The sequence below is a fragment of the Phoxinus phoxinus genome (genome assembly GCF_949152265.1).
Source record: "Phoxinus phoxinus genome assembly, chromosome: 22".
NCBI lineage: Eukaryota > Metazoa > Chordata > Actinopteri > Cypriniformes > Leuciscidae > Phoxinus > Phoxinus phoxinus.
This window is the reverse complement of record NC_136897.1, coordinates 4,803,111-4,830,708: the sequence shown is the minus strand read 5'-3', so window position 1 is coordinate 4,830,708 and position 27,598 is coordinate 4,803,111. Positions and strand designations below refer to the sequence as shown.

General features: G+C 38.7%; 3 protein-coding genes and 1 long non-coding RNA gene across 5 annotated transcripts in view; 1 reads left to right on the top strand and 3 right to left on the bottom strand.

Annotated features, from left to right (window-relative positions):
* Positions 1-2,854, bottom strand: part of LOC306990728 — a 140,764-nt gene extending 137,910 nt beyond the window's left edge. Inside the window, exon 1 of one of the 2 annotated variants that reach the window (XR_013795921.1) lies at positions 2,393-2,854. This is a non-coding gene — a long non-coding RNA (uncharacterized lncRNA). The remainder of the gene's footprint in view (positions 1-2,392) is intronic. The other variant, XR_013795922.1, reaches the window with a different exon arrangement.
* Positions 2,855-3,328: 474 nt separating this feature from the next.
* dnajc16l (DnaJ (Hsp40) homolog, subfamily C, member 16 like) lies at positions 3,329-16,849 on the top strand. Its single transcript, XM_079597933.1, has 15 exons — positions 3,329-3,533; positions 4,300-4,493; positions 4,738-4,804; positions 5,992-6,313; positions 7,462-7,646; positions 8,541-8,645; positions 8,738-8,896; positions 9,007-9,137; positions 9,218-9,395; positions 9,482-9,664; positions 9,828-9,904; positions 10,999-11,079; positions 11,176-11,265; positions 12,829-12,999; positions 15,511-16,849. The coding sequence occupies exons 2-15, from the start codon at positions 4,303-4,305 to the stop codon at positions 15,953-15,955; spliced, it is 2,385 nt and encodes a 794-aa protein (XP_079454059.1). The 5' UTR covers positions 3,329-3,533; positions 4,300-4,302; the 3' UTR covers positions 15,956-16,849.
* A 23-nt stretch (positions 16,850-16,872) lies between these two features.
* cdab (cytidine deaminase b) lies at positions 16,873-20,560 on the bottom strand. Its single transcript, XM_079597936.1, has 4 exons — positions 20,277-20,560; positions 17,778-17,889; positions 17,254-17,311; positions 16,873-17,162 (listed from the first exon to the last, which is right to left on the bottom strand). The coding sequence occupies exons 1-4, from the start codon at positions 20,446-20,448 to the stop codon at positions 17,025-17,027; spliced, it is 480 nt and encodes a 159-aa protein (XP_079454062.1). The 5' UTR covers positions 20,449-20,560; the 3' UTR covers positions 16,873-17,024.
* Positions 20,561-20,930: 370 nt separating this feature from the next.
* On the bottom strand, positions 20,931-25,493 carry LOC306990721 (trypsin-3). Its single transcript, XM_079597929.1, has 6 exons — positions 25,203-25,493; positions 24,323-24,385; positions 23,998-24,148; positions 23,733-23,874; positions 21,386-21,640; positions 20,931-21,255 (listed from the first exon to the last, which is right to left on the bottom strand). The coding sequence occupies exons 2-6, from the start codon at positions 24,372-24,374 to the stop codon at positions 21,100-21,102; spliced, it is 756 nt and encodes a 251-aa protein (XP_079454055.1). The 5' UTR covers positions 24,375-24,385; positions 25,203-25,493; the 3' UTR covers positions 20,931-21,099.
* Positions 25,494-27,598: the final 2,105 nt, after the last annotated feature.

Sequence of the window (27,598 nt, the reverse complement as noted above, 5' to 3'; positions counted from 1 at the left end):
CTAGCCTAGCTTAGCACAAAGACTGGATGTAAATGGTTGCAGCTAGCATACTAATCCAAATAAGTGACAAAATAACGGAGTGATAACCGCAGCACATGAGACGCGCCGTTGTTTCTTCTGTCAACAAAACCAACTGGTCTCAGGTGCTGCGGTTATCACTCCGCCCAAGTAGCAGTGCTTCGCCTTCAGAGAATATAGTTCCCAGTATTTATACGGTTAAAATATGTCTGTGTCTCATGTGACTTTGTTTTTTGTACACTCTGTGACTATACAAATCACAACATGTAAATAGGAAAATGTTTGCGTTATTTTGTCACTTATTTGGATTAGTATGCTAGCTTCAACCATTTACATCCAGTCTTTGTGCTAAGCTAGGCTAGCGGTGGGTGCGTCAAACAGACTTATAGCACGCACGGAGATGAAAAAGGTATGTGTGGACTTATCTAACTCTGGGGGATAAGGTGAATAGGCTAAAGTCCCAAAAAGTCGGAGTGTTCCTTTAAAATACTGGATTAATATCCTTAGAGATGCACCAATGTAAAAAAATATCTATAATTTTCATGTTATGGCTGATATTAAAATTCTATATTCTAAATAAATTTAAAATATTAACACTACCAACTAAAATCAATGGTGCAAGTAAAATGTGTGACATATTTTGTATTGCTGGTTCTATCCCAGGTCAAACATCTTAACAATTTATTTTATTATTAATAATAATAATAATAATAATAATAATACATTCGGCTCATTTTGTATGCTGACTTTGGTTGACAGATTTTTCTAGGTAGGATTCTATAGATTAAAACTGAAAGCTAAAGCAGCGCTTAATGGCAACATGAAATACAATACCCCTTGAGAAGCACAAATAAACTAAATACCTGACAAAGACACCTGACAGTCACATACCGAGAACTGTAATTAAAAAACACACACACACACACACTAGGGGACACACACTATGAATGAACTAGGTCCGAATGATTTATACGAATCACTGTTTTCCAGAAACGTCAGATCTCATCCAGTAAACATTTTCTTGGCCAAATTCATGCACAGATGTTCGTGTTAGAGAGACCCGTCTGTCGTCAATGGAGCAAATCATTCTCTCAAGCACATCTGCTTTACAAGCGTGTTAGATCACTGGCTCCCTGTGCTTATATTGACCACAGCTTCTCATTAGATAGTCATAACACTACACAGACTATGAGTTTAGTCATTTTAAACACTAGTCTTTAGTTGCTTAGTCTTTAGTAGTTAAATGTCAAAAATGTTCCATGTCCATTAGCATGAACTCAAATCTGTGCGAGTAATAAGTGACAAAATGAATTAAAAATCTCCTGAGACGCAGAATAAAAGTATTTTTTCATGTCATTACATTGTTTAGACTGCTAGAAACAAATGGGGAAAATAAAAAAAAAATTGGGGAAATTTTTTTTTATTCATTTATGAAATGTAGTGGACACCAGGACTCAGTTCTTAAAATCATTTAAAAGACATGAAATGACATGTATAAAACCAATGGGATCTTTTTTCATTCACCAATCAATTTTAAGGTTTCAGATTTTTAAATATTTTTTTTAACCAAACTTTGTATAAAGATATTTCTCAAAATATGTTATGAAAGATACAACAGAATGAATTGATATACCATTTTACTTTATGCAATATCTGGGTAAAATGGCCATAAATGGGAAGTCACTTTCAATGTGGGGCAACATGTAATGAAAAAAGACAACAAAAAAAAATATATATATATATATATATATATATTTCCTAGGAATATTAATATATATTTTTTCCCCTATTTACTGTGACTTGTGTCTCCCAAAATCCCTGATAAACATAAATCAAGTCCTGTTGTACAGTGGACATGTATGAAATCAATGCCCTGTTTTGTAAAAGAAAGTCATATTTTGATTAGAAACCACATAACATTTTTACGAGATGTTGATTTATGACAAACAATTAGAACATTAGTCAGATTTAAATGATAATTTAAATGATAAATGAAAAATATTATCATATTTTCAGAAGTGTACTAAATTTGATCACTAAATTAATGTCAGTCATTTTTTAAGACCAAGGAGAAGTTGTTGTCAAGGTGAAACCTCCAAACATTGGGTATCTTTAAAAAAGCCCTGAATGTGCTCGTTTCAGGACATGCTGAATTATAACTGTGACTAAATTCACTGAAATAATGATGAGTCCAGGGAGGATAAATGACATTAGAGTTACATATTTTTTTTAAAACTACAATGCTCGAGGATGGGATTTGTTGAACATTGAAGTCAATGTTATATAGCACAACTGGCACATGGAAATGTAGACCTTGTGTGTCAGAATTTTAAATATCATTAATTTATAGATAAATAATAATATTGCCACTTACCTTCTCTTGGTGAAATGGAAATGGCTGGTCTTTTTTCACAAATCTCAAAAAAACTTGGGAACCAACGCCCACCAATTTTGAAAACGAGCGGGCTTTCTGAGGGTTAAGTAACTTAACTTACACTAAATTAGTTCAGACTGAACTGTTCCTTGACATCAGTGGGTTCCCCAGCAGTGTTTTGCTCCTTAAAGTTGTTGAGCGAACGATGCAATGACTCCTTTGGCCACTTAATCTTCTGGCATAGCGATGAACAGCAGAAAGAGAAAATCCCCACCATACCATGACTGACAAAAAAAAAAAAACTTTGATGCGTCAGAAAACGCCGGTCACTTAACTCATTCACTATATGTATTATTAGCAGGAGTTTAAAAGAAACTACTTTGTTAAGCTTCGAAAACGTTTCGTATGTTTTGTGCCGAACCTGTGATTCGGAGAGCGCCACTTATCAAACTGGTAGTGATGGTCGACTAGGAGTCTCGGACTCGGTCATGAACGTTACGTGTCACGTGATTTCAGCAAACATGCAATTTAGAAAGTTCGACGCTAGGGGGTGTTTGTCTCAAAGTGAATCCACTCTTGTCGTTTTTATAATTATACACATTTAATATGCCTATATAGTTTAAAACATAATCTGTCGAAGAAGTTGAATCACTTTCATGAAAGTAAATATAACAGTAAAAAAAACGTAAACTTAAAAAATGTAACACGTGTCTGAACGGGTATTGACTTCTCATTTATTGAAATGTAAAATAATAACGTTACATTGTAGTACTGTTGTAGTTCTTAAAAATGTATGGGACATATACTAAAATCACTACTCATAAAACCATCTTGATCTCTTCATTTCACCATCTCCCTCTCAAAAAAATTAAATGACCTCCTAAATAAAAAATGCATTGCTTTATTATATATGATCGGATGTCAGAAATTAGATGTGTACTCTGTACTGTGAATGCAACAGGGAAAAATGTGATTTGGAATTAAATCAGTCGGACTTTTATCTTAGAAAGTGTTTATCCAGAATCCTTCACTACCGGAAGTGCCGTGCAGGTGAAGGCTTTGGGAAAAGATCCACCCATTACCATCAGGAGAATATGGATTGCTGCTAAACTGTGGATAAATACGATTAGACCAAGCCTCGGTATTACCATTATTCTGGATTTGTGTGTTTAATGAAGTGTGCATTACTGCTGTGATAGCGTCATTCCTCTGTAGGGCGTGCAGCTCGCGCTTCTGTTCACTGAATACATTAAAAGGGGAAATGATTTTTTTTCCCAGTATATCTGTGTTATAAGACTGACAGTGTTTGAGTCTGCTGTAAATAGTCGCTGTCTCATGCATTTGAACTGCACTGATCATATGATCACACCGCGCAGCTGATCTGATGCTGATTCGCATTGATCGTTATGATGTGCTCGTTCCCATAGAAACAATTAAACCTATTGTAATACTAGCATTACAATTATTAAAGATATGCGTGTACTGTGTATTGATCGACTGACTGAGATTGTATTGTGACGTATTATGTTTCTTATCTTCTGATGAAAAACATTGTGTTGGCCAAAACAATGATTTGACTTTTTTTTTTACCTTTTACATTTTTACACTTTCATGACTTATTTTGTTTCATAATTTTTAAATGTAATGTTTACATTTAGTCTAAAAGGCTGTTCAATGGCAGGTTCTATTGTGACAACTTAGCATGTTATCTAGTGTGACAACATGGATTACAATAAGTTTATATTTTAGCTGGGCAATAACGGTTGAAATGTTCAGTAGCTTTTATTTTTAGCCAATATTTTAACATGTGTGACTATAAAGAATAGTCTTCTTTCACTGAGGAATATTTCTTTGAGTATAATGTGTGATGACTAGCCCTAGTCTCTTCTATTTGTTTATCCTGTCAGTTCATGAAGCAGAAGAAGATGGGAGGCTGGAGTGTGTTTGTGAACGGCTGTGTTTGGGCCATTCTTCTCCTGGCTCTGTTTGGAGACTCACTAGCATCTGCGCCCGAGTTCGATCCCTACAAAGTTCTTGGAGTGTCCAGACACGCCAGCCAGGCCGAAATCAAGAAAGTGTACAAGAGACTCGCAAGGGAATGGTGAGTATTCAGTTCAGAGATCATTGTGGATCAAGCCCAGACTCTGAATAAGAATAAGCTTGCTGTGAATAAGGTTTTTTCATGTGATTAATCCACCATGATTAGCATCCTTCTCTTTGACTCGTATTAGTGTGCTGTAAAGAAGACAAATTGTGTAATGATTATGTAACTCTCTCATGATGATGTCTGAATGAAAATAGACACATTTGTTTAATTTCATTTGTTCACATTTCTTTATACATAGGCATCCAGACAAGAACAAAAGTCCAGGGGCCGAGGACATGTTTATCAAGATCACTAAATCTTACGAGGTACGATGGTTGCATTGTGTATGTAAGAAATAATATTAAGTAAAAACAAAACCATTCAGGGTTTTATTATTTTTGCCATGTTACCTAATATACATGTATGCATGCCTATCCGTAAGAAATTATAATATTTCTATAATAAGTCTCTTATGCTCACTAAGGCTTATTTTATTTGATTAAAACCACAGATAAAAACAGTAATATTGTGAATATTATAAAAACAATTAAGTAGGCTAACTGTCTTTATTTGAATATATTTTCAAATGTAACTTATTCCTGTGATTAGGGGTGAGCGATATGACCAAATTCTTATTTCACAATATGAGAAATTTTATTTCATAATATGAGAAATTTTATTTCACGATAACGATATATATCATGATATAGTTATTTTGTGTTATTTTATCTAGTTTATGTTATTAAAAATAAGAAAAAATAAAAAATTCGATGCACAATGCAAATTAGAAACAATAAGACAAATACAATATAACAAAAATATGAATCAAATGTAAAAAAATGAATATTGCATAGTCTTCAGTGTATGAGTTAAATATAAATGTATTATTAAAGTTTAAAAAAAAAAGTTATTCAGTCAAGAGCAGCCAGTTATTTTCTCTTTTGTTTGATTCACACAATCAACATTTATTAATGATCAACACATTAATGTCACCGAGCAGCAAGTAGGAATATTAGGCTGCTGTCACTTTAAGACCAAACACGCATATCGATTATATTGCTACACATCTGATTTACACCCAACTGTTTGCTTTCACTTTAGACAGAACCAGCTGTGTTTACGTGAATACTCCACACGATGGCCATTTTGATATAATTGCGTTTCTATTTGATCAATCAAGCGCAATAAGACGTGAAAGAGAACTGAATTCGCAATCGCATGATTTATAGCAATTTTTATTTAATAAATTTGGCAAATCAGTAGTGTTTTCTGTAATGTATGTTTACATATACACCCAAATCAAATCTGCTCATTATGAAGACTTCTTTTAAGGGTTCACTTGCAGTACACTAACTACAACATGACCAAAAGTAGTTTTTGAGAGGTCCCTTTTAACTCATAAAATAAGCAGGAGATTACACAATTTTAAGTATTAAGCTACTGGTGTAAGATTAATGTAAACATTTGAAATATGTTTTCAGTAACAATCATGCATATGATTCACTTTACATAGATTCTTTCCAATGAGGAGCGAAGGGCAAACTATGACCGCTTTGGTCAAATGGACGAGAATCAAAACTTTGCACGAGCGCCACAAGGCTTCAGACACTTTCAGGACAGCTTCTACTTCGATGAGTCTTTCTTTCACTTTCCTCGGACGAGTCGAGATTTCACAGAGAGCAAGCACCTCCTTCACTTCAACCAATACATGAATGAGGTGCTGCCGGATAGTTTCAAGAGGCCCTACCTGATCAAGATCACATCAGAGTGGTGCTTCACCTGCATTCACATTGAGCCCGTATGGAAGGACACAGTGCTGGAGCTGGAGCCATTGGGTAGGTTCAGGATCATCACCCTCACAGTTGATTCCTGTAGAGTTGTGTGATATATAACACATGAAGGCCAATTCACACTGCACAGATGGACGCCAACCAACAGCAACGATTACAATTACAGGGCTTACATTTTCAGACATTAAAGGGGAGTAGTTCACTTTAAAATGAAAATGACCCAATGATTTACTCACCCTCAAGCCATCCTAGGTGTATATGACATTCTTCTTTCAGACGAATACAAAGTTTTATTAAAAAATATCCTGGCTCTTCCAAGCTTGATAGTGGCAGTGAATTGCAACCAACAGTTTGAAGCTCAAAAAAGTGCATTTATCCATCGTAAACGAACTCCACACGGCTCCGGGGGGTTAATAAAGGCCTTCTGAAGCAAAGCCATGAGTCTGTGTAAGAAATATATTTATGTTTTTAACATGTTACAAAGTAAAAATCTAGCTTGCGGCCATACGCAGTGTACTTGGGCCTAAAGCGCAACTCACGCATCTTGTGATGTCAGAAGTAGCGTAGTGCGTCATGGCGTAGCGTAAATATCAGCAGTACGTCGCATTACTCGAATAAGTTGCGCTTGGACTTGAGTCGAATCCGTATGTTCGTTTGGCCGGAAGCTAGTTATTTTACTTATAAAGTTTTAAATATTAATATTTTTCTTACACAAACTCATCGCTTTGCTTCAGAGGGCTCTTATTAATCCCCCGGAGCCATGGATGGATTCACTTTTTTGAGCTTCAAAAACTGTTGGTTGCAATTCACTGCCATTTTCAAGCTTGGAAGAGCCAGGATATTTATTTTTTAAATATAACTCCGATTGTATTCGTCTGAGAGAAGAAAGTCATATACACCTAGGATGTCTTGAGGGTGAGTAAATAATTTTAAAGTGAACTACTCCTTTAAACACTGAACATGCTCAGTCTGTGAACACAAGGGCCGACCAAAGCCTACGGACAGCAGTAACAACACACTGATCCGACAAACGTGTCTATTGTCGTTGGTCAGTGCCTGTCGGTGCAGTGTTAGCAATTAGCCTTAAGAATGCATAGCACACAAGTATTGGGTAAAATGCTCCAATAGTCTATTGTTTTTTGTGAAAAAACATCACTTTTACTCTGAATATAACCGCTTGAGTTGATTTGAAGGGATTGGCATCGGTGTGGTGGATATTGGATATGAGAGACAGCTGGCTAACCATCTTGGTGCCCACCGCACACCTTCCATTCTTGGTTTAATCAATGGCAAAGTCACTTTCTTCCACTACTCTGTGGCCAGGGAACACTTGAGACAGTTTGTGGAAAGCCTTCTGCCCCAGAAGCTTGTGGAGAAGGTAGGACTTTGAGCTATACGTTTAATTATTCAGGTTGTCAGGTTCCACTGCTTAATACAAGCATTGGCTCTTGTTGCTACAAATATGGACTATAAATATATACATTCATATGAATGATACTAAAAAGAGTTAATAATTGAAGTTTTATTCAATTTTTACTTCCTTTCACCTTTATCTTCTTTTCCTCTCCTCTCCCTTCCCTTTCTATTTTATCTTTTCCTTTTCTATTCATGTTCCTTTTCCTCTCTTTCCCTTTCAACTTTTTTTCTTTCTCCCACTTTTCTTCTCTTTTATACTTTTTATTTTTCCATCTCGTTCATTTTCCATTTAATTTTTCTTGCCTTTTCCCTTTCTCTTCCGTTGCTTCCCCTTTTCCTTTCCTTTTCCCTTTCTTTCCTCTTTCCTTTTGTCCCCTTTCTTTCCTTTTGTCCCCTTTCTTTTCCTTTCTTTTTCCCATTCATTCCTATTTCCCTTTTCTTTTCCAATTCCATTTCCCATTCTCATCCTTTTCCACTCCCTTTCCCTTTTCCCTTCTCTCTTTTACATTTCTTTTTTCCCTTCATGTTCCTTTTCCATTTCCTTTACTGATGTTCTTCCATCTCTTTTCCCTTTCCCTGTCTTTTTTCTGCTTTCTTTTCGTTTCTTTCCTTTTTCCCCTTTTCATTACCCTTCCCACTTTTCCATATCTCCTTATCCCTTTCCGCTGCTTTTAAATTTTCCTTTCCCCTTCCTTTTATCTCTCTACTTTTCCTCTCCCTTTCCCTTTTCTCTTTTCCTTTCTTTTTCACTTCCTGTTCCCTTTTCTCCCTTTCCTTTCCCTCCTTTGCTGTTTTTATTTCTTCTCCTTACCCTCTATCTATTCCTTTTATTTATTTTTCCATTCTTTTGTTCAAGGTGACGGATAACAGCTACCTCGAGTTTTTAAACAGTTGGCGTGAGGAGAATAAACCAAGAGTGATCATGTTTGATGTAGCATCTAATATCCCTCTTTTGTATAAGGTGAGTGTTTATTATATTAACGGTTCAAATAGTCTGTCTTCTGAACCTATTTTCTTGACACAAGTTGTTATACAGTATACTCTTGTTCACAGCTCACCGCGTTTGCCTATAAAGACTACGTGAGGTTTGGCTATGTGGATATGGGCCTGACCGAGACCTCCCAAGTTGTGCAGAGCTTCAACATCAACACATACGCTCCCACCATGCTCCTGTTCAAAGAGAACACAGAGAAACCAGCTGATGTTATACAGGTGAAGCCCTGCTCCCCATTTGCTAACAGCCGATTTCAAGTTTTCTCACAGACTGTGTACCAGTTGTTGTTGTTTTTGCTGGACAAGTCCTCTTCTGTTTTTACCCGTAGGCAAGAGGGATGAAAAAGCAGATAATTGACGAGTTTGTGTCCAATAATCGTTTTCTGCTGGTGCCGCGCCTGGTGAATCAGAAACTCTTTGATGAGCTGTGTCCAGTTAAACAGTTCCACCGCCGCAGGAAGTAAGAAATCTGACCTCTAATTGTAGTTGATGGACTTAAGTTTCTGTGAAAACTTCATCTCCTGTCTTTCTGGTTGACAGGTACTGTGTTCTTCTCGTGACTGGTGAAGGAGAGCAGTTTGTGTCTGTGAATGAGGCGTTCTTTGACTTTGCTTCCTCCAACACTAAAGAAGTCCTCAGGTTTGCTTATGTCTATCAGAGAAAACAGCAGCCTCTCTGTGACACCCTGCTCAAAAAGGACGACACAACCCCTCCACAGGTCAGTGACATTAATGTGCTTGTACCCGCATAATAGGCCTGTTATGATGCCATATGAATTTAGACCTTCTGTGCGTATGACTTCAGGTGATTGTCCTGGAGAGACGCAGCGCTGCTGGAAGGGTGTTGTATCGGACCGTGACGGGTGGATGGAACGGGAGTGATGATGATAAGCACCGCCTCCATGAGCTGCTTGAGCTCCTGCAAAGAGACCCCTCCTACCTTACCAACGATGCCATGCTGCCTGAACTAAACAACGAGTTTGCGTCTGTAAGTCATACAGAGTAATGAGGGGATTAAATTGTCTTTGTGGCTTTGCCATTTCAACTGAGATTTAAGGATTTTAGAATATTGTGTTGAACCACAAGATCTAATTACTAGAAATGATAATGAGATAAATAATCAATGCAATTAATATTATTATTTTTTTCAGATGTTTCTGATTCAGTGGATAAACACTGCATATGATTACCTCGCTCAATTTTACTTTGATCTTCTCTACTCTAACTGGTGAGCACAACCGTAGAATTCACAGTCCTGTTAAAATGCAGTTTCTTACCTCTTTTCCAGTCAAACTTAAGCCTGTCATGAACCAGCCACGTATTTCCACAGTCTTGGGTCCAGGTTTACTAACAGCTTGCGTCAGCGCAAACCCACTTTTGGTGTCAGGATTTACTAAAGACACGCAGTGAAAAATGAGCGTTGAAAAGGCGTGGACAGTTATTTTTGTGGCTGACCTTATTGCATACCGGGATGCATTTGTAAGAGTTTCCCTTTCAGACGCAAAATCTATGGAAAGAGTATTTAAATTTGCTCTCGTCAATTTACTAGTATTTGCACGCTAATTTAACGCCCCAAAAAGCATGTCTTAAACCAGATGCTAATTTGCGCTGAACTTGGTAGATTGCGTTCGTCATTATGGAAATGATCCGGCTGCGTTTGTGTTATACATTTCATGCAAAAAAAAAATTTTTAAATACAAATGTTACAACAAACAAGAACAGACCCAACTAACTAATAATGACATTTATCAGTCAGTCTGGGAGTCGCGGGGGTGTGGGGGTGGAGTGTCATCGCCTATGAGAGAAATGCACATTAAGTTAAACGTCATACAGTAAGCGCAGTACTAATTTAGCTTCCGCACGAACGCATGGATATGTGCCTAATGATGGCACACATTTATCTAGGTTACAGTAGAGCGAGAGGCCATGTAAAGTGGCTAAAGTTAGGCTACTATATACATGTTTCAAATGATAAACCATGTTTGAGATCGAGGCAAACATTTGCATATCTTTCTTAACCCTCTCGAAATCATCCCACACTTTGGATTTCCTGTCCAACATAATTACCACATGGACCAGCCGTGTTAACGATCTGACCTTCATGGACTGTGTGACTTCACCAATTCCTGTGGACCAATTCAAATTTGGTTGACCAAGCCTCTTCTCATCCATTAACGTTTGGTCAACTATTAGGGGGCAGCACTACTACTATTCTCATTGTTTTTTGTTTTTATTGAATTTCATTAGTTGTTGCAGCCCTACAATTAATTTTTTGTATGAATGAGAAACCTAAGAGCTTACATCTAGTTCTGCTTCCCCCAGGCGTGAGATGATGCCCGTACTGTCTCTGATCTTCTCAGCTCTTTTCATCCTGTTTGGGACTGTAATCATTCAGGCTTTCAGGTAGGACTCCAGGTTTGGTTTGTTATATCCCAGTGCATTTCTAAGGAGAGTTGTATATTATATTTACCTGTTTTTTGTTTTGTTTTTGATGAACAGTGACTCTGGGGAAGAAAAAACATCCAAACAAAAGACCACTGATTCACCAAAGACAGCGGAGAGCTCTCCAGGACCTGAGAGCACTTCAAGGTGTCAGACTGCTTGTTTGAGATTATATAATTTAATGGCAAAATTGCACAGTGACATAACATAGCATAACAGCATGCTAATATATAATTTGAGATCTTTTTTGTTCACTTTCGACCACTTCTGTCCTGATTTCTTTGAGAGGAGGGTCTGTGGGTGTAATGGACAAAATAAGCTAGGAGATGCACCTGGCGATGACAGAAAAACATACAGAGAGCAGCAGCTTTCGTTTCTGCTCTGACAGCCGCAAGATCACGCAGAACACTGTGAGTGTGTGTTAGAAATCTAGCCTGGAAATCCAGACCTAAATCTGAAAGATTAATGGTCTGGTGTCGATTAATAAAAATCGTCCAGCTTGAGGGGCGGCACCAAGCATGCATTTGAAAATCTCACTGCACGCAATTGGCTAACACTACGACCAATCACAACAATGCACGGGGTGACGCATCACTAAGCCCCATATGCTTAGCTACCAGCGGAGTAGTAGTGGGAAGTTCGGATCATTTTACTGACTCGGATCTTTGAATCTCGTTCAGCAAAATGAACAAATCTTTTATAGAGTAATTTCGTTAATTTCAGCATAATATAATTAAAATGTCATGTTAAATAGCCCAACACATCTAGTACTTAGGAAAATGTTGATTACATTTGAAAAGTTGGGTTCAACTTAAGTTCAGGCTTGCAGTGTGTTAATCACCTCACCTCCTGATCCACGGCGTTCTTTCTTTTGCAACTTCACATTTATCCCGTCTACTCTGTTCCCGCCTCTCGTGTCTGTCTTCGGGTTCGAACTTGAGCGGAGCTAACTGGTAGATTATACTTTTGCCATATCCGGTTGGCAAAGCGATTCGATTCGATCGCCGTCTTCTGTTCCTCTTTTAGAGAAAAAGGCAAGTCTAAATCTTTCATTGTAGCGCCCAAAGCCGTTTCAAACAACTGGTGGTCATCCATAGCCATCTTGCAATGTTTACTAATGACTAATGTCATCTCGCCTCTGGCCCGCCTATATCAGATAACCCGATGTGATTGGTGCAGCTCAGATAGAGGGGCATATTTAATGAGCATTATTACTCGACACCAGAGTAACTCGCTGAGCAAAATTCCACTAGTGCTCTCGTGAGAACTCTGGATTTCCAGGGTATTAGAAATCAGGAAGGGTGAGAGAACATTGTGCTTGGTGTGTTTTTCGTCTTCAAACCAAATTTGAAACTTCAGCCGACAAAGTTTAAATCCTGTCTGGCTAGCGCACTTTCCATAATGTTTACGTATTAGGTCAGTAGACAAAGACTAGATGTTTTTTGTATTTTTAGCTTTTCGAACACATTCGACCACATGAGCGGCTACACTATGAAAGCAATCCGTTCAAATGCGTTTTCGACGACCTCTGGAAGTGGTCGAAAGTGGACAAGCTCTAAATGTTTTGGATCCCGTTTACACCTGTATTTAGCGTCGTCCACTTGTCATTCGATCGACCAAAATGCATCTTAATACCAGGTGTAAACAGGACCAAAGATGTGTTTAGCTTTATATTAGACAAATTGCTAAGAGTTGGTTTTCCTGTTACAGTCGCCCACCTAAAAAGAATTTTGTGGAGGTGACGGAGCTGACGGACATCACCTACATGAGTAACCTAGTCAGGTTAAAGCCTGGTCACATCAACGTAGTGCTGATCCTCACTGATGCTTCTAAGCAAGTGCTGCTCAGGAAGTTTGCCAAAGAAGTATATTCATTCTCAGGGTGAGGCCTGTGTGTGTGTGTGTGTGTTTTTGTGAGAATGCTAAAACCTGTTTCTGGAGATCAACCTTCTTGCAGAGTTTAAGTTGTGATCCATTTCAACACTAACTTCCCAACTTGATGTGTTGCACATCTGCAAAACGAATTGTAGCATTTGTCATCTTCTATCGAGCTTTAGACAACTGAGCCAAAGTTCAAAACTCAAAGATACAACATAGGAATATATTTCTAATCTGAACGCAGCATTAATTCTGACCCTGCTCTTGCACAGCTGACTGTATTTTTCAATTAAGGGCTTCACACTAGAAAGATCTCGGAGCCATTTGATGAGTGGGAATGCATAAGGTACGATTTAAAGGTGTGGAAATAGTTAGGGCTGTTTTTTCCTAAAGCATTGTAAGCCTTAGTAGATCTTGGTGAACACTGGTGCCAATGGTTTCTACAATCTACTTAGCCTTGCAGTGCTGTTAGGAAATACAGCTCTGGTCATTTTGGAAAAAGCACAACTAGACCCATTATTCAACGACCCATTGGTCAACGTAAGCCCAATCAAAAGGTGCATTACTTTTGCATCTTTCCTCTACTTCTTTGCAAAGTACAGTCACCATCAGAATTATGGATTTGCAGCATTCACTGAAGTATCTTAAACTTCTGAACAGACGAATAACACAAACAACATACTGTACCTTTTATTTTATTTTGTAGATATTTACAATTTACGGTTGAGTCATTACTTTGTCCCGTTTCCCACGCACACATCAGTGTCTTCCCTCCTGTACTCAGCATTTTGAAATTGAAAACCTGTCCCGCACTCTGTTGTATCGGGTCCAGCGGATCCCGAAATAGTCCCGCTGGATTGCAGACCTCAACCGTAAAACCAGAAATTTTTACGTTTAACTTACCTGCTTCTGACTAGTGTTGTCAAAAGTACCGACTTCGTGCGGAAAAAAATGTGACGTTACCAGCATTTCCCTCTAGCATTTTGAGTGCTGTTGAACGAATTCTTCGGGCCCTTTCACACCTACCTTGTTTGGTCCGGATTTTCTGACTTTTCAGTTTGATCCGAATCAAAATTACAGTTGTGAAACCTCCCCCGGACCACAGTCCAGACCAAACAGACGAAATTTGGTCTGATGAAAAGAGGTAGTCTCAGTCCCGATCAAACTGAACAAAGGTTTGGTTCGTTTCTAGTGTGAAAGCATTTTCTGTATGGTTCGGACTTTAAGACCATTTACAGGAAGTTTCTCCTCCTTTCCTGCCGGCGACGATAAAATGTTTGCACAACGAGGATGTTCATTTGACGAATTTGAACTAGCCTCGAGTGTAGTTGGTGCTGCAGGTGGTAATGCCGTAATAATAACAGTATAGTGGCAACGATATGCGTCTGTTCATTCATTGTTGTCAAAGTCAACCGCCGATTTGACAACACACTGACGTCAGACGCACGTCAGTTTACAAACCAATCAATGTCAAGATGCCGCCCACATAGATGATGACGACAGGATGCAAGCATGTCATGTAAAGTTATTTAGTGCGCTCGCATAATTGAAATGTGAAACCAAACCAAAACTTACCGAATGTATAAAATGTATCAAAACATGAACTTTGGTTCAGACCTTGGTGCAGACTTTCAGGTCCTCCTCTGGTTGGCCATTGCGTTCACCGCTCAACATGTATGTCCCTGATTGGCCATTGTGTTGACGTGCTCAACATATATGTCTGTGATTGTCTACAATAAACAACGCTTTTAAAAACGTTGTCTTCACCGAGCGCTTACACAGATACATCAGTGGATAAGTTAGGGATCCGCTGATAGTCGCCTGCTTTTAAAAGCTCCCGTGTGTAACTGTGTAAGTGCTCGGTAAAGACAACGTTTTTGAAGCATTGATCATAGTAGCCAATCACAAACATATATGTTGAACGCGTGAACACAATGGCCAACCAGAGGTGTTTCGCTCAACTGCTCTCAAAATGCTAGAGGGAAATGCTGGTGTCATCACATTTTTTAATTTCAGTACCGACGTAGTACTGAAGTCAACAACAATACTTCTGACATTTAAAAATATTCCAGTCATGCTGCGATCCGAACAACTCAATCCAGGATTCTCCGACCTCCACTTGGAACAACCTATGAAATGTCCTTTAGATATGTCATATGACACTTCTCACTTTACAAGTTGGATCCTCCGACGTTAAGTGTCATTCCAGTGATCATTTTCAAATAAAAATTCAAATTTCCAGACATGCTGCATTTCAGACAGCTCAACCTCAACATCCACTTGGAACAACCAATGGAATGTCATTTGGATATGATGTCCAAACTTAATAAGTAGTGTTCCAGTGGTCATTTAAAAAGTTGGACGATTCCTATTTCCGAGTCTGGAAAGTAGCATTACATGCAATTAAATGCTGAAAGAAAGTAGATCTCCAGTAGCTGCACTAAACACCCCTGCTCTAAACGTAATTTTTGTAACAAACAAATCCAGAAAAAGCTATCCCTACTTCCTCTTGCAGGTCTCAGACTCTTCACTACTCGTTTTTAAACGTGGACAAGCACAGCCAGTGGATGGATTCACTCATGGAGTCGGCTCCTGATGCCAGGCCGTCAGACTGCTTGGACGAAGAGGAAGAGGAGGAGGACACCACCTCCAACAAATCAGACTACACTGGCCACGTCCTGGCACTCAACGGCCACAAGAAGTACTTCTGCTTATTCAGACCTGTGTTTACAGGGGAGGAAGCCGAAAGCAGCAGGTGGTCCGACGAGGATGCGTCCACAGCCGGGCCAAGCAAACCCTCGAGGTCCCGGTCAAGTTCCCGACAGAAGGCCACCACTCTGGAGATCCACCACAAACTGGACCGACTGGGTCTGTGGATGGAGAGGCTCATGGAGGGAACTCTACCAAGACACTATGTTCCGGCCTGGCCCGGTCTGGACACCATAACGCCACAGAAATAAGACTCCCGTTTGTCCTCAGACCTATCGCAGGAGGCATGCTGTAGTGACGTGAAAGATGTTGAAATCTAGCTTTCAACATCTTTTCTATCCAAATGACTTGGTTATTATGTGATATTAAGTTATTCTGTAAAACGCACTGGTTATGAGTAGAGGTTTTCTTAATTTAGAGCACCATGTGCTCGTCTGCTGCTTTAGGGGCGAAACGCCTTTCCATCTGCAAAGTCTTTTTGTTAGTATGATTGTTTCATTACTGTAAAGATGCCAATATCCAGATAAAGCCACTCTGTGTAGCTTCCAACAGGGCTAAATGTGTCTTTACACAGCTGGGTATATGGCGGCTACGGCCCACGCTTATGATTTTGTCCAGGACCCGGTGAATTCAATGGCCCTGGCTTCAGAAGCAGTTCGTAGTAAGGTAACCTTTCTGCCTTTTTTCCAGTCACTATTTGGATTATAGAAATAAGAAAAAAATGTGTGTGTGTGGGAATGGTTTAGTCAACCCATTCTCCTTATGCAAAATCTCTTAACTACAAATTTACTAAACTGTGGTGCATGAAAAGGTCACTATGTTACGTTTTGAAAACTTGAGAATATACTTCGGTTTTACTGCCATTTGTGCATGTGCTGCCTTTCCTCAAACTCCATACTTTTTTTAAAATGTCATTTGCACTTTGATGACTTGCTTAGGATTCTTTAATTCATAAACTTAATAATATTTAAATAGAGGTTCTAACTGCATCTGAATTAACATAACCAGTTGAATCAGGTTAAAAATGTCTCTAGATCATCAGTTGGCTTTTTTTTTTAAAGAAAATGACTTTAAGTTGCACTTTTTTGTGGTTGATTTGCATATTATGTGCATTGTTTAAAAATAATAATAAAGTTTGTACTGTAGCGACATGTTTAGACTCATATTTGTAACTGTATTGACTGCATTTATTGAAAAATAATAATAATCTGAAACTTTTAAGTATATACATTCAACATTCCCTAACACGTTATTAAACACCATTAATCCTCTTTCTAACTACACAGTAAAACTCTGAGGTACAAAGACTTTCTTGGCTCTTCAAAACTCATTCCGAATATTCACTTTCTTCATTCTTAAGTCATCTGGACCGAAAGACGCCGGCAGCAGTTCCTCAACGGTCATCTCCACAAAGGAACCATCAGGTTTGGTCAAATACACATCCCAGTTAGCGCCGAACTGTAGGTGTAAACAAAAATAACATGTTTAATGAAGCCTGAGTATGCTGCTTGTTTAACTGATGTGAAATACTGTGGTGAATGACACTTGCCTCCCTCATGAACTGCCTGCAGCCTCCACAGGGGGAAATGAAGTGCTCACACAAATCACTGAAAGAGCAGAAGACACTTACACTGATGCTGTGTTATACTAAGAGAGTCATCGGTTACACTTTATTTCGATAGTCCACCTTAGACATTCTACTAAGTAACTTTTCAACTACATAACTGTCATTAGATTATTACTAGACTCTCTGCTTAATATTTGCTAACACTTTATTTTGTTGGTCCCCTAACATACATTCTACTGACTATAAGTAATATGGCAACTACAAGTCAACTTATTCTCCGAACCCTAACACCTAACCATAACCTACCAGTCTACTAATACTCTAATGAGAGTTAGTTGACATGTAGTTGAAAAGTTAATTGTAGTTAGTAGAATGTCTAAAGTGGACTATCAAAATAAAGTGGAACCGAGTCATCTTCCAAATATGGAGCTAGTTAAAATGGTTACAGATGTTATAGCACTTGTATATAGCCACTAGAGGGCCTGTTGAATACAGTAGAAGTTTACCTCGCGATAGCAATGGCTTTGAAATCCCTGTAGCCCTCAGATACAGCTTTTGAGATGGCAGTTCTCTCAGCACAGATTCCCAAGTTGGAGCATGCGTTTTCCACATTACATCCTGATGTCGAGCAACAATGAAAATATCATAATTCACTTCAGTTTTTATTAACATACAGTGGCTCCTGTGTAAAATTGTAGGTTTCAAAGGCCTGGTTTCACAGACAGGGCTTGGATTAAGCCAGGATTAGACTTTAGTTCAATTTGGGGATTTAAAGAAATAGTTCACTTAAAAATGAAAAATCATTTACTCGCGCTCAAGTTGTTTCAAACCTGTATGAAATTCTGTCTTCTGCTGAGCACAAAGGAAGATATTTTGATTGATGTACACCATTGACTTTTATAGGGTTTTTTTCTTACATTAGTCAAAATATCTTTCTGTGTGTTCAGCAGAAGAAATAAATTCATTCATGTTTGAAACAACTTGAGGGTGAGAAAATTATGACGTCATTTTCAATTCTTAAGTGAACTATTCCTTTAAGTAGTTTTTTAAAATGTGCCTTAAAAAAAAAACTTTTAAGATGTGTCGGAGCAAGTTGCTTTCAGTTAAAACAGCGCAAACATGCATTTTAGTCTTGGACTATAGGCCTAAACCTCGTCTGTAAAACTGGGCAGTGTCCAAATATGTTACATCACACTGTAAACACAAATGGGGTACATCTCGAACTCGTGTTTTGTACAGTTTTATTTCTATTGGCTGGTCAAAGGGGGGCCTGTCAGGGGCCAAGGTTTTTATTTACTTTCTGTGACGACAAAACTGTCCTTACTGCAGTGACTAACACATGCTCACTGAATAACATTAAGTGCTGTTTCCCAGCAGATCAAGGCTGTGACAGTTGAACTGAGAGAGCAGTGATCATCTGTAACACTTAATCGGATCATTAGTTAGCGATAGCATTCAACGTCAGGGACATGTATGCTAAATAAGTATGCTCTGAATTTGAAATTAGGTTACAGTGGGGCTAAAGGTGCACCGAGGTCAAAGGCGCATTTGATTTGATTTGATTTTTCCTCTAAACCACTAGATGGCACAAAAAACTTGTCGTTGCACTTTCCACAAAACATTTGCTTTTTAAGATGCACTCGTTGATTCTGTGCTAATCTGATGTAATATTTCATTATTATTATTTTTTTAAATGTTGTAAATTTAAGTAGCAAATGAGAATCGCTAAAATTATTGAATATATTTTCAGACAAAGGTCTTGTTAATGATTTTCAGTTTTGTTCAAGCTAATTAAAGCAACAGTTTTCAATAATGGAAGAATATGCAAAAGTATGGTATTTGGGGGAAAAGGCACAATAATTAACATGATAATTAATAGCTGGCTGACATTTCCATTTGTTTATATTTTTCCATTCTTTAGATTCAGATGATAAATATCATGTGTTAAGTTGCGTGTCCACCGTAGAGATAGTCACCATATTTATTATGAACCCATCATATTCAAAAATATATTAATCATCGCATTGAATAAAATAAAAAATGTTAGTACTACTACTGTAAATCTATATTCAATTATTATGGGATCTCATTCAATGCTTTCAGAATCTTTACTTTTTTAAATAATTTTAAAAATATATTTTGTTGTTGACATTTCCATGACAGTAACAAAAATTTATGATTTTATCAAAATAAACAGAAAATAGTACGAACTTTGCTAAAGTGATTGTTTTGAATAAGAATCAACTTAGACATTATTAAAAACATATTATTTTAGCTAAAGTATTTGTATCCATACTTTGTGCCTTTTGTGTGTGGTGTAAAGCCCTGCCTCATACATTTATACGATTTTTTTTAACAAAATGAACCACTTTTATGCTTTATTTTCACACAAAACCTGTTGCTCACCTCATATTATTTCCAAAAAGTTTAGTAAGCGAGTGAAAAGTTTCCCGGGGTAAAGCAAAGTTTTTGAGAGTGAATTAACACAAAGTCTTTAAAAGCATAAAAATTCTCCCCATCTACTTTTTTCCAATATTTGTGTCCCTTTACTGCCTAAAAAACCATCTGAAAACATATGCATGACATTATATATAATTTCACCTGCATATTATCCTCCACCAAGAAAAAAAATTCCACTATAACAATCATTCTAGCCACAAGGCGAACACTGCACCATTGGTAATAGTGTTATAATAGTGTCCTTGTATAATTTTGAGCTATTCTTTACTACAATCAATACCTGAGGTGCAAGACAGCAAAATCTAGAAATGATCTGAATGCTGAATGTTGCATGGACCAATCAAATTCGAGAGCTGGGTAATATTGACTTAATTATCCAAACGTGTGTATTAAGTGTAATTCACGTGTCAGTGTTACCTGCCAAAAGCCATCCTTCTGTTGGCATGTAATGGTAAAAAACATTAAAAAAATACGCAACCAGCCCTGCTGAAATGGTCTGATATTTGTACAACTTCATGACTTTTACATTTCAGGCATTCCCTCACCTGTGAAAACCGTCCCGTCGTGTGTCAGGAGTGCCGCCCCGACTCTGAACTTGCTGTAGGGGCAGTAGGCAAACTTCGTGGCCTCTAGGGACTTCCGAATCAACTCTTTTATCCCCAACAAGTTCCCATTCAACCCATTAACAAGCTCATGTCTCATCTTTTGGTCTCCCATGTTGCTATGCTGTGTGTGTAGAGTCTCTCTGTGGCTCCACAGACTTGACCGTGAATTTGTTTTTCCAGATCTGACATCCAATCGCCTTTTCCCAGATTTCCCACCTCCCTGATGTTCTGTGTTTGATGTGTGTGATGCTGTCATGCTGAAAGGTTATGCAATTTCCAGTCACAGTGACAGCGACCTTTTCCTTAGCCACACCAAAACAGTGAGGATGAGGTATAAAGGTCACTGCGCAATAATACACAGACATTCCCAATGGAATTACGATGAAAAGCTGGAGATAAATAGGCCAACAGGGATAGTAAGCTGGGAAAATACTCAATTTATTTAGTTTATGGTCTCCTGCCTTGAAATAAAATTAAAAATAGAATAAAAAGAGTTTAAATCAAGATGACCATTTAAGTTTGTTGGAATTTGATTTTGTGCCAATACAATCATGAATTTAACCACAAATGAAATTATCTGGTATCCAAAACCTGTTGTTTGTTTTTCATTCATACATTTTAACTCCTCGTTTGAAAACGTAAAAGAATAAAACAACTTTTAATGATGGTATTCATCTTATCTAATAGACATTGACCAGCATACTCAGTATACCGAGTCATTTTGATGGTGTGGCAGTTCAACAACCTTTGGAAAAATAACATTCTAGCTGTTGTCATTTTCGATTATCCATTTCATCCAGGAGACGTAGTTGCGGACTTTGGTGTAGACTCCTGGGAAATAAGGGTTGGCACAGCTGATGCCCCAGGACACGATCCCCTCAAAATACCCATTACAGATGAGAGGCCCGCCAGAGTCGCCCTGCAGCCAAACACAGCACGATGTCACCACAGATCACACAGTGTTATGCATTATACCATGCTGTTTGTTTTAGCAAAAATGTATTTGTTATGCACATTGTCCTACTAAAACCCCTACTGCTCGGATTCACCTGACAGGAGTCTTTGCCGCCCAGCGGGGAGCCGGCGCACACCATGTTGTCTGTGATTCTGTAGTAGTAGTAGTATTGACACTGAGGGATGATCTGGACGTCCACAGAACGCAGGACGGGGGACAGGTAATAACTGTAGACCTGAGTGACACCCCAGCCGCTGACCGTGCATATTGTGCCCCCTGGTATAGGAGCGAGTGAGGTTGGCATCACGGCTGGCTGGACGTTGGCATTGAGCTCTGCGGGCTTCTCCAGCTGTTGCACAGGTCCAAAAATTAATTCAATTTAAAATATTACAAATTGTATATTTAACACCTTTAAATATATAACTGCTTTCAACGATGATGATAAGGAATGTTTCTTGAGCAACATATTATTTTTATTTATTTTTTCTGAAGGATCATGTGACACTGAAGACGAGTAATGATAATTAAGCTTTGATCACAGGAATAAATGACATTAGAGATGCATCAATTTTTTGTCAAGATCTTGTCTTTTGTCTGAGCCTGACGAATCTTGACATTGTCATCCTGGAATATGGTTATGATGGTTTTTGCTACATGGTTGTTTAAGAAATTAAATGCTACACACTCCATCAATTAGGATGAGACTGTTGCCAAACATATAACATGCTAGAATAATAATCACTGCAATAATGATCCAATCATAGACTCTTATGCATTTGCCAATTTAAATCCAAACAATCCTTCTTTTTTAGCCAGGTTAATATATATATATATATATATATTATATTATATATTATATATATATGTAATCGAAATTATTCAACCCCCATTGCAAATCAGGTTTATTGGCAAAAAAGGACAGAATTTCAGCTGTTTGCAATGAACAAATCAAACAAAAGTCCTTGAAATAGCTCAACACAACAAATGTTTCAAGTGGTTTCCCAAAATTCAACTAAAAATGACTTCAACAGTCTCAAAATTATTCAACCCCCTGAATAGAATCCCTCACAACAGCACAAATCTGCAAAACAGGCGCTGTCTCAAGCACACCTGATGCAACTAATCAAGGGCTTCATTAGTTGAACCAGGTGTGCTTAAGCTAGAACACATTAAATATCTGAACTGGTTAGGTTTGTTGAGAGTCAAATTTCTAACATGCAGTCAAATGTGACAAAGTCAAAAGAATGGTCCAAAAGGGAGATAAGAGAAGATATCAACAATGTTGGAAGCATAGTTTGTAAGTTCAAAGTTAAAGGAACTGTAGGACGGGAAAGAAAAATGAAGCTATCAATGGCTGCAACCAGATTTCTGAGAAGGCAGGTTCAGAAAAACCCTTGAGTGACTGCAAAAGACCTGCAGCAAGACTTGATGGCAACAGGCACTGAGGTTTCAGCTTGCACAGAAAGACTCGTACTAAACGCATGCCAGCTCTCCAAGACGTACACCTACTGACCCAAAAGAACAAGAAAAGTGCTCAAAATCATATAAATAAGCCACAGAAGTTTTGGGTTCTGTTCTGTGAAGTGATGAAACAAAACTGGAAATTTCGGTCGTGTGGATCAGCGGTATGTCTGGAAGAAGAAGAATGAAGCTGAAATGAACACTGTCTACAGTTAAGCATGGAGGTGGCTCGTGATGCTCTGCGGCTGCTTTGCATCCTCTGGCACTGGAAACCTGCAGCGTGTGGAAAGCAACATGGATTCATTGAAGTATCAGGAAATCCTAGGAGAAAACGTCATTACATCAGTGAAGAAGCTGAAGCTTGGTCGTCATTGGACCTTCCAACAGGACAATGATCCCAAGAATACCTAAAATTCCACCAAGGCTTGGTTGCAGAAGAAATCCTGGAAGATTCTACAGTGGCCATCACAGTCACCTGACTTGAACCCCATAGAAAATCTGGTTGGATTTGAAGGCAGATGCAGCACACAAACCAATATTACTGAACTGGAGGCCATTGCTCATGAAGATTCCTCAGAAATGCTGCCAGAAGCTGGTGTCTGGTAATACATCTCGTTTGCAGCAGGTAATGACAGCAAAAGGTGTACTACTAAGTACTAAAGATACTTCCCATGAAGGGGATGAATAATTTTGAGACTGCAGAAGTCATTAAAAGTTTTCAGTTGAATTTGGGGAAACCACTTAAAACATTTGTTGTGTTGAGCTATTTCAATTACTTTTGTTTGATTTGTTCATTGCAAACAGCTGCAAGTCTGTTCATTTTGCCAATAAACCTGATTTGCAATGGGGGTTAAATAATTTCAATTACAACTGTATATATCAACCCATATATAACAACCCAAACCAATGAATAGGATAAACAAACAGACTTATTAACACAAATGCTATATATATTTTTATTTCATGCTTAATGAACTTACTTTCAAGAGCATAATGTCACTATCAAATGTCCTGTAATTGTACATGTAATACACCAGAACTCTGGACACATTGAACATCTGCTCAAAGCCCTCTTTTTTGGAGAGGTCATGTTCACTCAAAACCACTTTGATTAAATAGCTCCTGCGAACAGATCAGACAGCAGAACCCAACAATATTACATCAGTAAAGTCAGTGTGATGAGTTGTATATGTACTGTAGTGTGTTTAGTTCCTTGTCAAGGTGAATTGTGATTGAAATACTCACGGTCTCCAGCAGTGGGCAGCAGTAACCACCCACTGCGGGTGTATGAGTGTTCCTCCGCAGTAATGATAGTTGTTGTACTGGACAGAGGCCTGGTACTTTATGGAATAGGGCTCAACCTCCTGTCCTCCAATGATTCTTTGCTGCAGTGAGCCTGTGAATGAGGAGAATAATGATAAAGTGAGACCTCGTGTGCTGGATAAACACTAAATGCCAGCGGCCTGTGCTCACCAACGTCTTTCAATAATGTATGCACAGAAAGAAACATCCTGTTACACATGCATTAGATGAGACCGCTGTGAGTTGCTCAGGAAATGCAGTGCATTACCGTGAAGCATCAAGGTGATGAGGAGCAAGGGGTATTCAAGGCATTTCTTCATGTTTGAGGGGTCTAAAACAGAGGGTGTTTAGAGGTCGGAAAACAATGGAGCACAATGCAGCTGTTGTATGGGAAAACAGCATCACGTTTTACATAATACATCAAATATTGAATTACTGTCAAAGCATATGTCAGACAACAGGTTACCCTGCTGGAGAAAAAAAAAAGTTACAAGTAAAAGGTTTAGTTCAGCTGGTTTCAACTGGTTTAGCTGGTCCCTCAGCCTGGCCCATGTGGTTTAGCTGGTTTAACTAAACTTTTTTGATAATTAATTTAGAGTAAACATTGTCATCAATCAATCATCATTTTAAAATGTCTAGAACCGTTAATGTGACATCATGTGTGATGCACACTTCTTTTATTATGCAAAGATGCATTTAATTGATCAAAAGCGATAGTAAAGACATTTATAATGTTACAAAAGATTCCTATTTCAAATAAATGCTGTTCTTTTTAACTTTCCTATCATCAAATAATCCTAAACAAAACGGTTTCCACAAAAATATGAAGCAGCACTACTACTGTTTTAACATTGATAATAATAAATGTTTCTTGAGCAGCAATTCATCATATTAGAATGATTTCTGAAGGATCATGTGACACTGAAGACTGGAGTAATGATTCATGATAAATATTTCATTATTATTACTGGTTTCACTGTATTTTTAACTAAATAAAGTTTAGTTAAAAAGTTGCAGCCTTGGTGAGCAATTGAGATTTCTTATGCAGAAAAGACTTCAAAAACTTTTTTTTATTATTATTCATACCAATCGTTTCCTGGACGGAAAGACGTTTCCTAGCTAAAACAGAAATGGACATAAAAACTTACCCTGAGCATCGAAAGTTCAATCCTGAGCAGCTAAATCCCACTAACTTCCTTCCGCACTACCCAATGTGAATATTATCTTTGCTTTTATAGTGTAACCACATCTGTCCCTTAGGTTTTATGGTCTTATTTGTACACTAACTATTCTCAAGAACAAAAACGAAAACACGCAGGACCCAAAAGCTCAGTATCTATGATCGCCTCCTCTTGTTTGATGCTATCGTGTCTAAGACCTTGCCTTTGATTCAAACACATTGTGCTGCTCTCTAAGGGGAAATCAAATATCTATAGACTCTCTCATTTGACAAAATGGTTTGTCAGAGAATAGAATATCAGGTGACGGCAAAATTGGGTGAAAATGGCAATAGGGTGGTGGTAAACAAAGCATCTGCGACTGTATAAATGCACATCTGTATCCTCAAGGGAGAAGCTCCACCTAGAAGAATGAGTTTGCCATTTATCTGAAGTCCCTCCTTGGATGTAATGAAAATGTATTCTGATAGTGCCTCTTGGGATTTGATCAGAAAAATAAATGTTGATTTCTCTCCTCACATTGTTTAAAAATCAAATGAGATACCAAATATGAAATTCTTATTATTGGTACTACTTTCTCTTTTATTGTGTGTAACTCATATTATGTTCAGCCAGAACATGTTATTGTTATTCTCTTTCCATTGAGATGGGTAGTTACAAAAGCATGGTGTGTATTTCTGAAACAAAATGCTTTTGTGAGGGACGCAGGGTTGGCAAATGTGTGCACTGCATCCTAAATAAAATCGGATGGACAACATGTTATGGAGTTGCTGCAAGAGAGGACATGGAGGTTTACATTTAAGGTTTGGTCACATTAGCAACATTTTGAAGGCAAAAAATGTCTGTTGTATGTTGTCAATAGTATAGCGATGTGTGAAGCGCAGCTTTAGGTCAATTTGAACCCTTTGCCAAATCTGCATGGATAAATCTTTCGCCCTCATCCAAAACTCCTGTTTGCGTGGATTTTTATTGAAATGACTGGATTATTACAGAAAACAACAATAAATGTGATTGCACCTTTGAACTATATAATGATACTGATATTTAAGTTAACAATTAAGTCCTTTGAAGTTGTAGTTTTGATCTTCTTTTCTGTCAGTCTTTGCTCTGTTTTCGTTGCATTTTTAGTTGGTTCTTCAGTTCTTGTTTTTGGAAGCCCAGCATCCTGAGAACCTTTGTTTTATGTTAAGTTTGTGAATAAACCATAACTGCTGCATATAGTTATGTGCACTATCTGCAGCAGTTATGCACCCGCTGCATCCGCAGCCACCAGCCCAAGGGATGTTAAGCCCGAGCCCACCGCAGACAGGGACCCTGAGCCCACCACGATGCCAGCGCCAGAGGTAATGCCTGAGCCGAAGATCGTCCCGGAGATCGAGCCTGACAAAAAGTCTGACCAGGTGCGTGAGACAGCAGTCTCCATGCCTGTGGATATATTGGTGGAATACGACGGGATGGAGTGGAGCCCTGTCCCTTTGACCATGGCGGATGTAAATGCATTGAACTCAGGACCCCTTATATTGGTTGAGGAGTATGAAGAGAGCACAATGCCTGTTTCATCGCCCAGCACTGTTATTGATGTCTTTGATGTTCCCACCTTGCCTCCCACTCCTACCGCCTCTGCCTGTTCTGAGTCGGCCTAGAGAGCCGTTCCTGAGAATTCAGCTTGTTCCGAGTTGACCAAGCAAATCAGCTTAAGGTGATGATACACAGGGCAACTTTTTGAGCAATGTTGCCGTCAACGGGCAACCAGATGAGACACAGGGCTAATGAACGATCTAAATTATCCAGATAGAAATGTATTGCCCATTTTTAATGGGAAAGTGCCCAAGCAACAATCGCTCGGCAAGATTGCCCAGCAAAGTTGCTCAAAAAGTTGCCCTGTGTATCATCACCTTTAGGGTTATGGGATGGACAGGCCATGAAGTCTGTCCTGTCTCGGCCAGTAAGGTCTTTTATTAACCCCCTGTCCTCAATGCCTCTCTTCATCCCTTCGTCTCCTCCTATGATGCCTGTTCTGTGCTTTGTGGATCCGCCTCGGTCTGATAGTTCTCCAACTCGACCCTGGACTATTGACCCGTTTGCTCCCCCAAGAACCTCCAAGCCTGTCACTCAATCTCGGCCCATCAACCTGTCGACTTCACCATGACTCCTCGCCCCCTCGGCTCTACCGGTAACAATTGTTCCTATGGCTCCGCTTTGGTCAGTCATCGCTCTGCCATCACCAAGGACTTAAGGGCCTTCATCGTTGACTCGTCCCTCCTCCCCTTTGTCTCCGTCGGGCTCCTCCTTCCCTTCGGCTTTACCTCAGTCCTCCAGCACACTGGCTTCACCTCGGCTGTCCGTCCCCATGGCTCTGCCTTCTG

Coding starts and splice junctions, on each gene's coding strand:
- dnajc16l (XM_079597933.1), top strand. CDS start 4,303: ATGAAGCAGAAGAAGATGGGAGGCTGGAGTGTGTTTGTGAACGGCTGT. Junction 8,646..8,737: donor ATATCCCTCTTTTGTATAAG/GTGAGTGTTTAT, acceptor TCTTGTTCACAG/CTCACCGCGTTTGCCTATAA. Junction 11,080..11,175: donor GTAATCATTCAGGCTTTCAG/GTAGGACTCCAG, acceptor TTTGATGAACAG/TGACTCTGGGGAAGAAAAAA.
- cdab (XM_079597936.1), bottom strand. CDS start 20,448: ATGGGAGACCAAAAGATGAGACATGAGCTTGTTAATGGGTTGAATGGG. Junction 17,890..20,276: donor CGACGGGACGGTTTTCACAG/GTGAGGGAATGC, acceptor GCTCGACATCAG/GATGTAATGTGGAAAACGCA. Junction 17,312..17,777: donor AAAGCCATTGCTATCGCGAG/GTAAACTTCTAC, acceptor CTGCTCTTTCAG/TGATTTGTGTGAGCACTTCA.
- LOC306990721 (XM_079597929.1), bottom strand. CDS start 24,374: ATGAAGAAATGCCTTGAATACCCCTTGCTCCTCATCACCTTGATGCTT. Junction 21,641..23,732: donor GTGACATTATGCTCTTGAAA/GTAAGTTCATTA, acceptor CCTGTGCAACAG/CTGGAGAAGCCCGCAGAGCT. Junction 21,256..21,385: donor GCGGCAAAGACTCCTGTCAG/GTGAATCCGAGC, acceptor GTTTGGCTGCAG/GGCGACTCTGGCGGGCCTCT.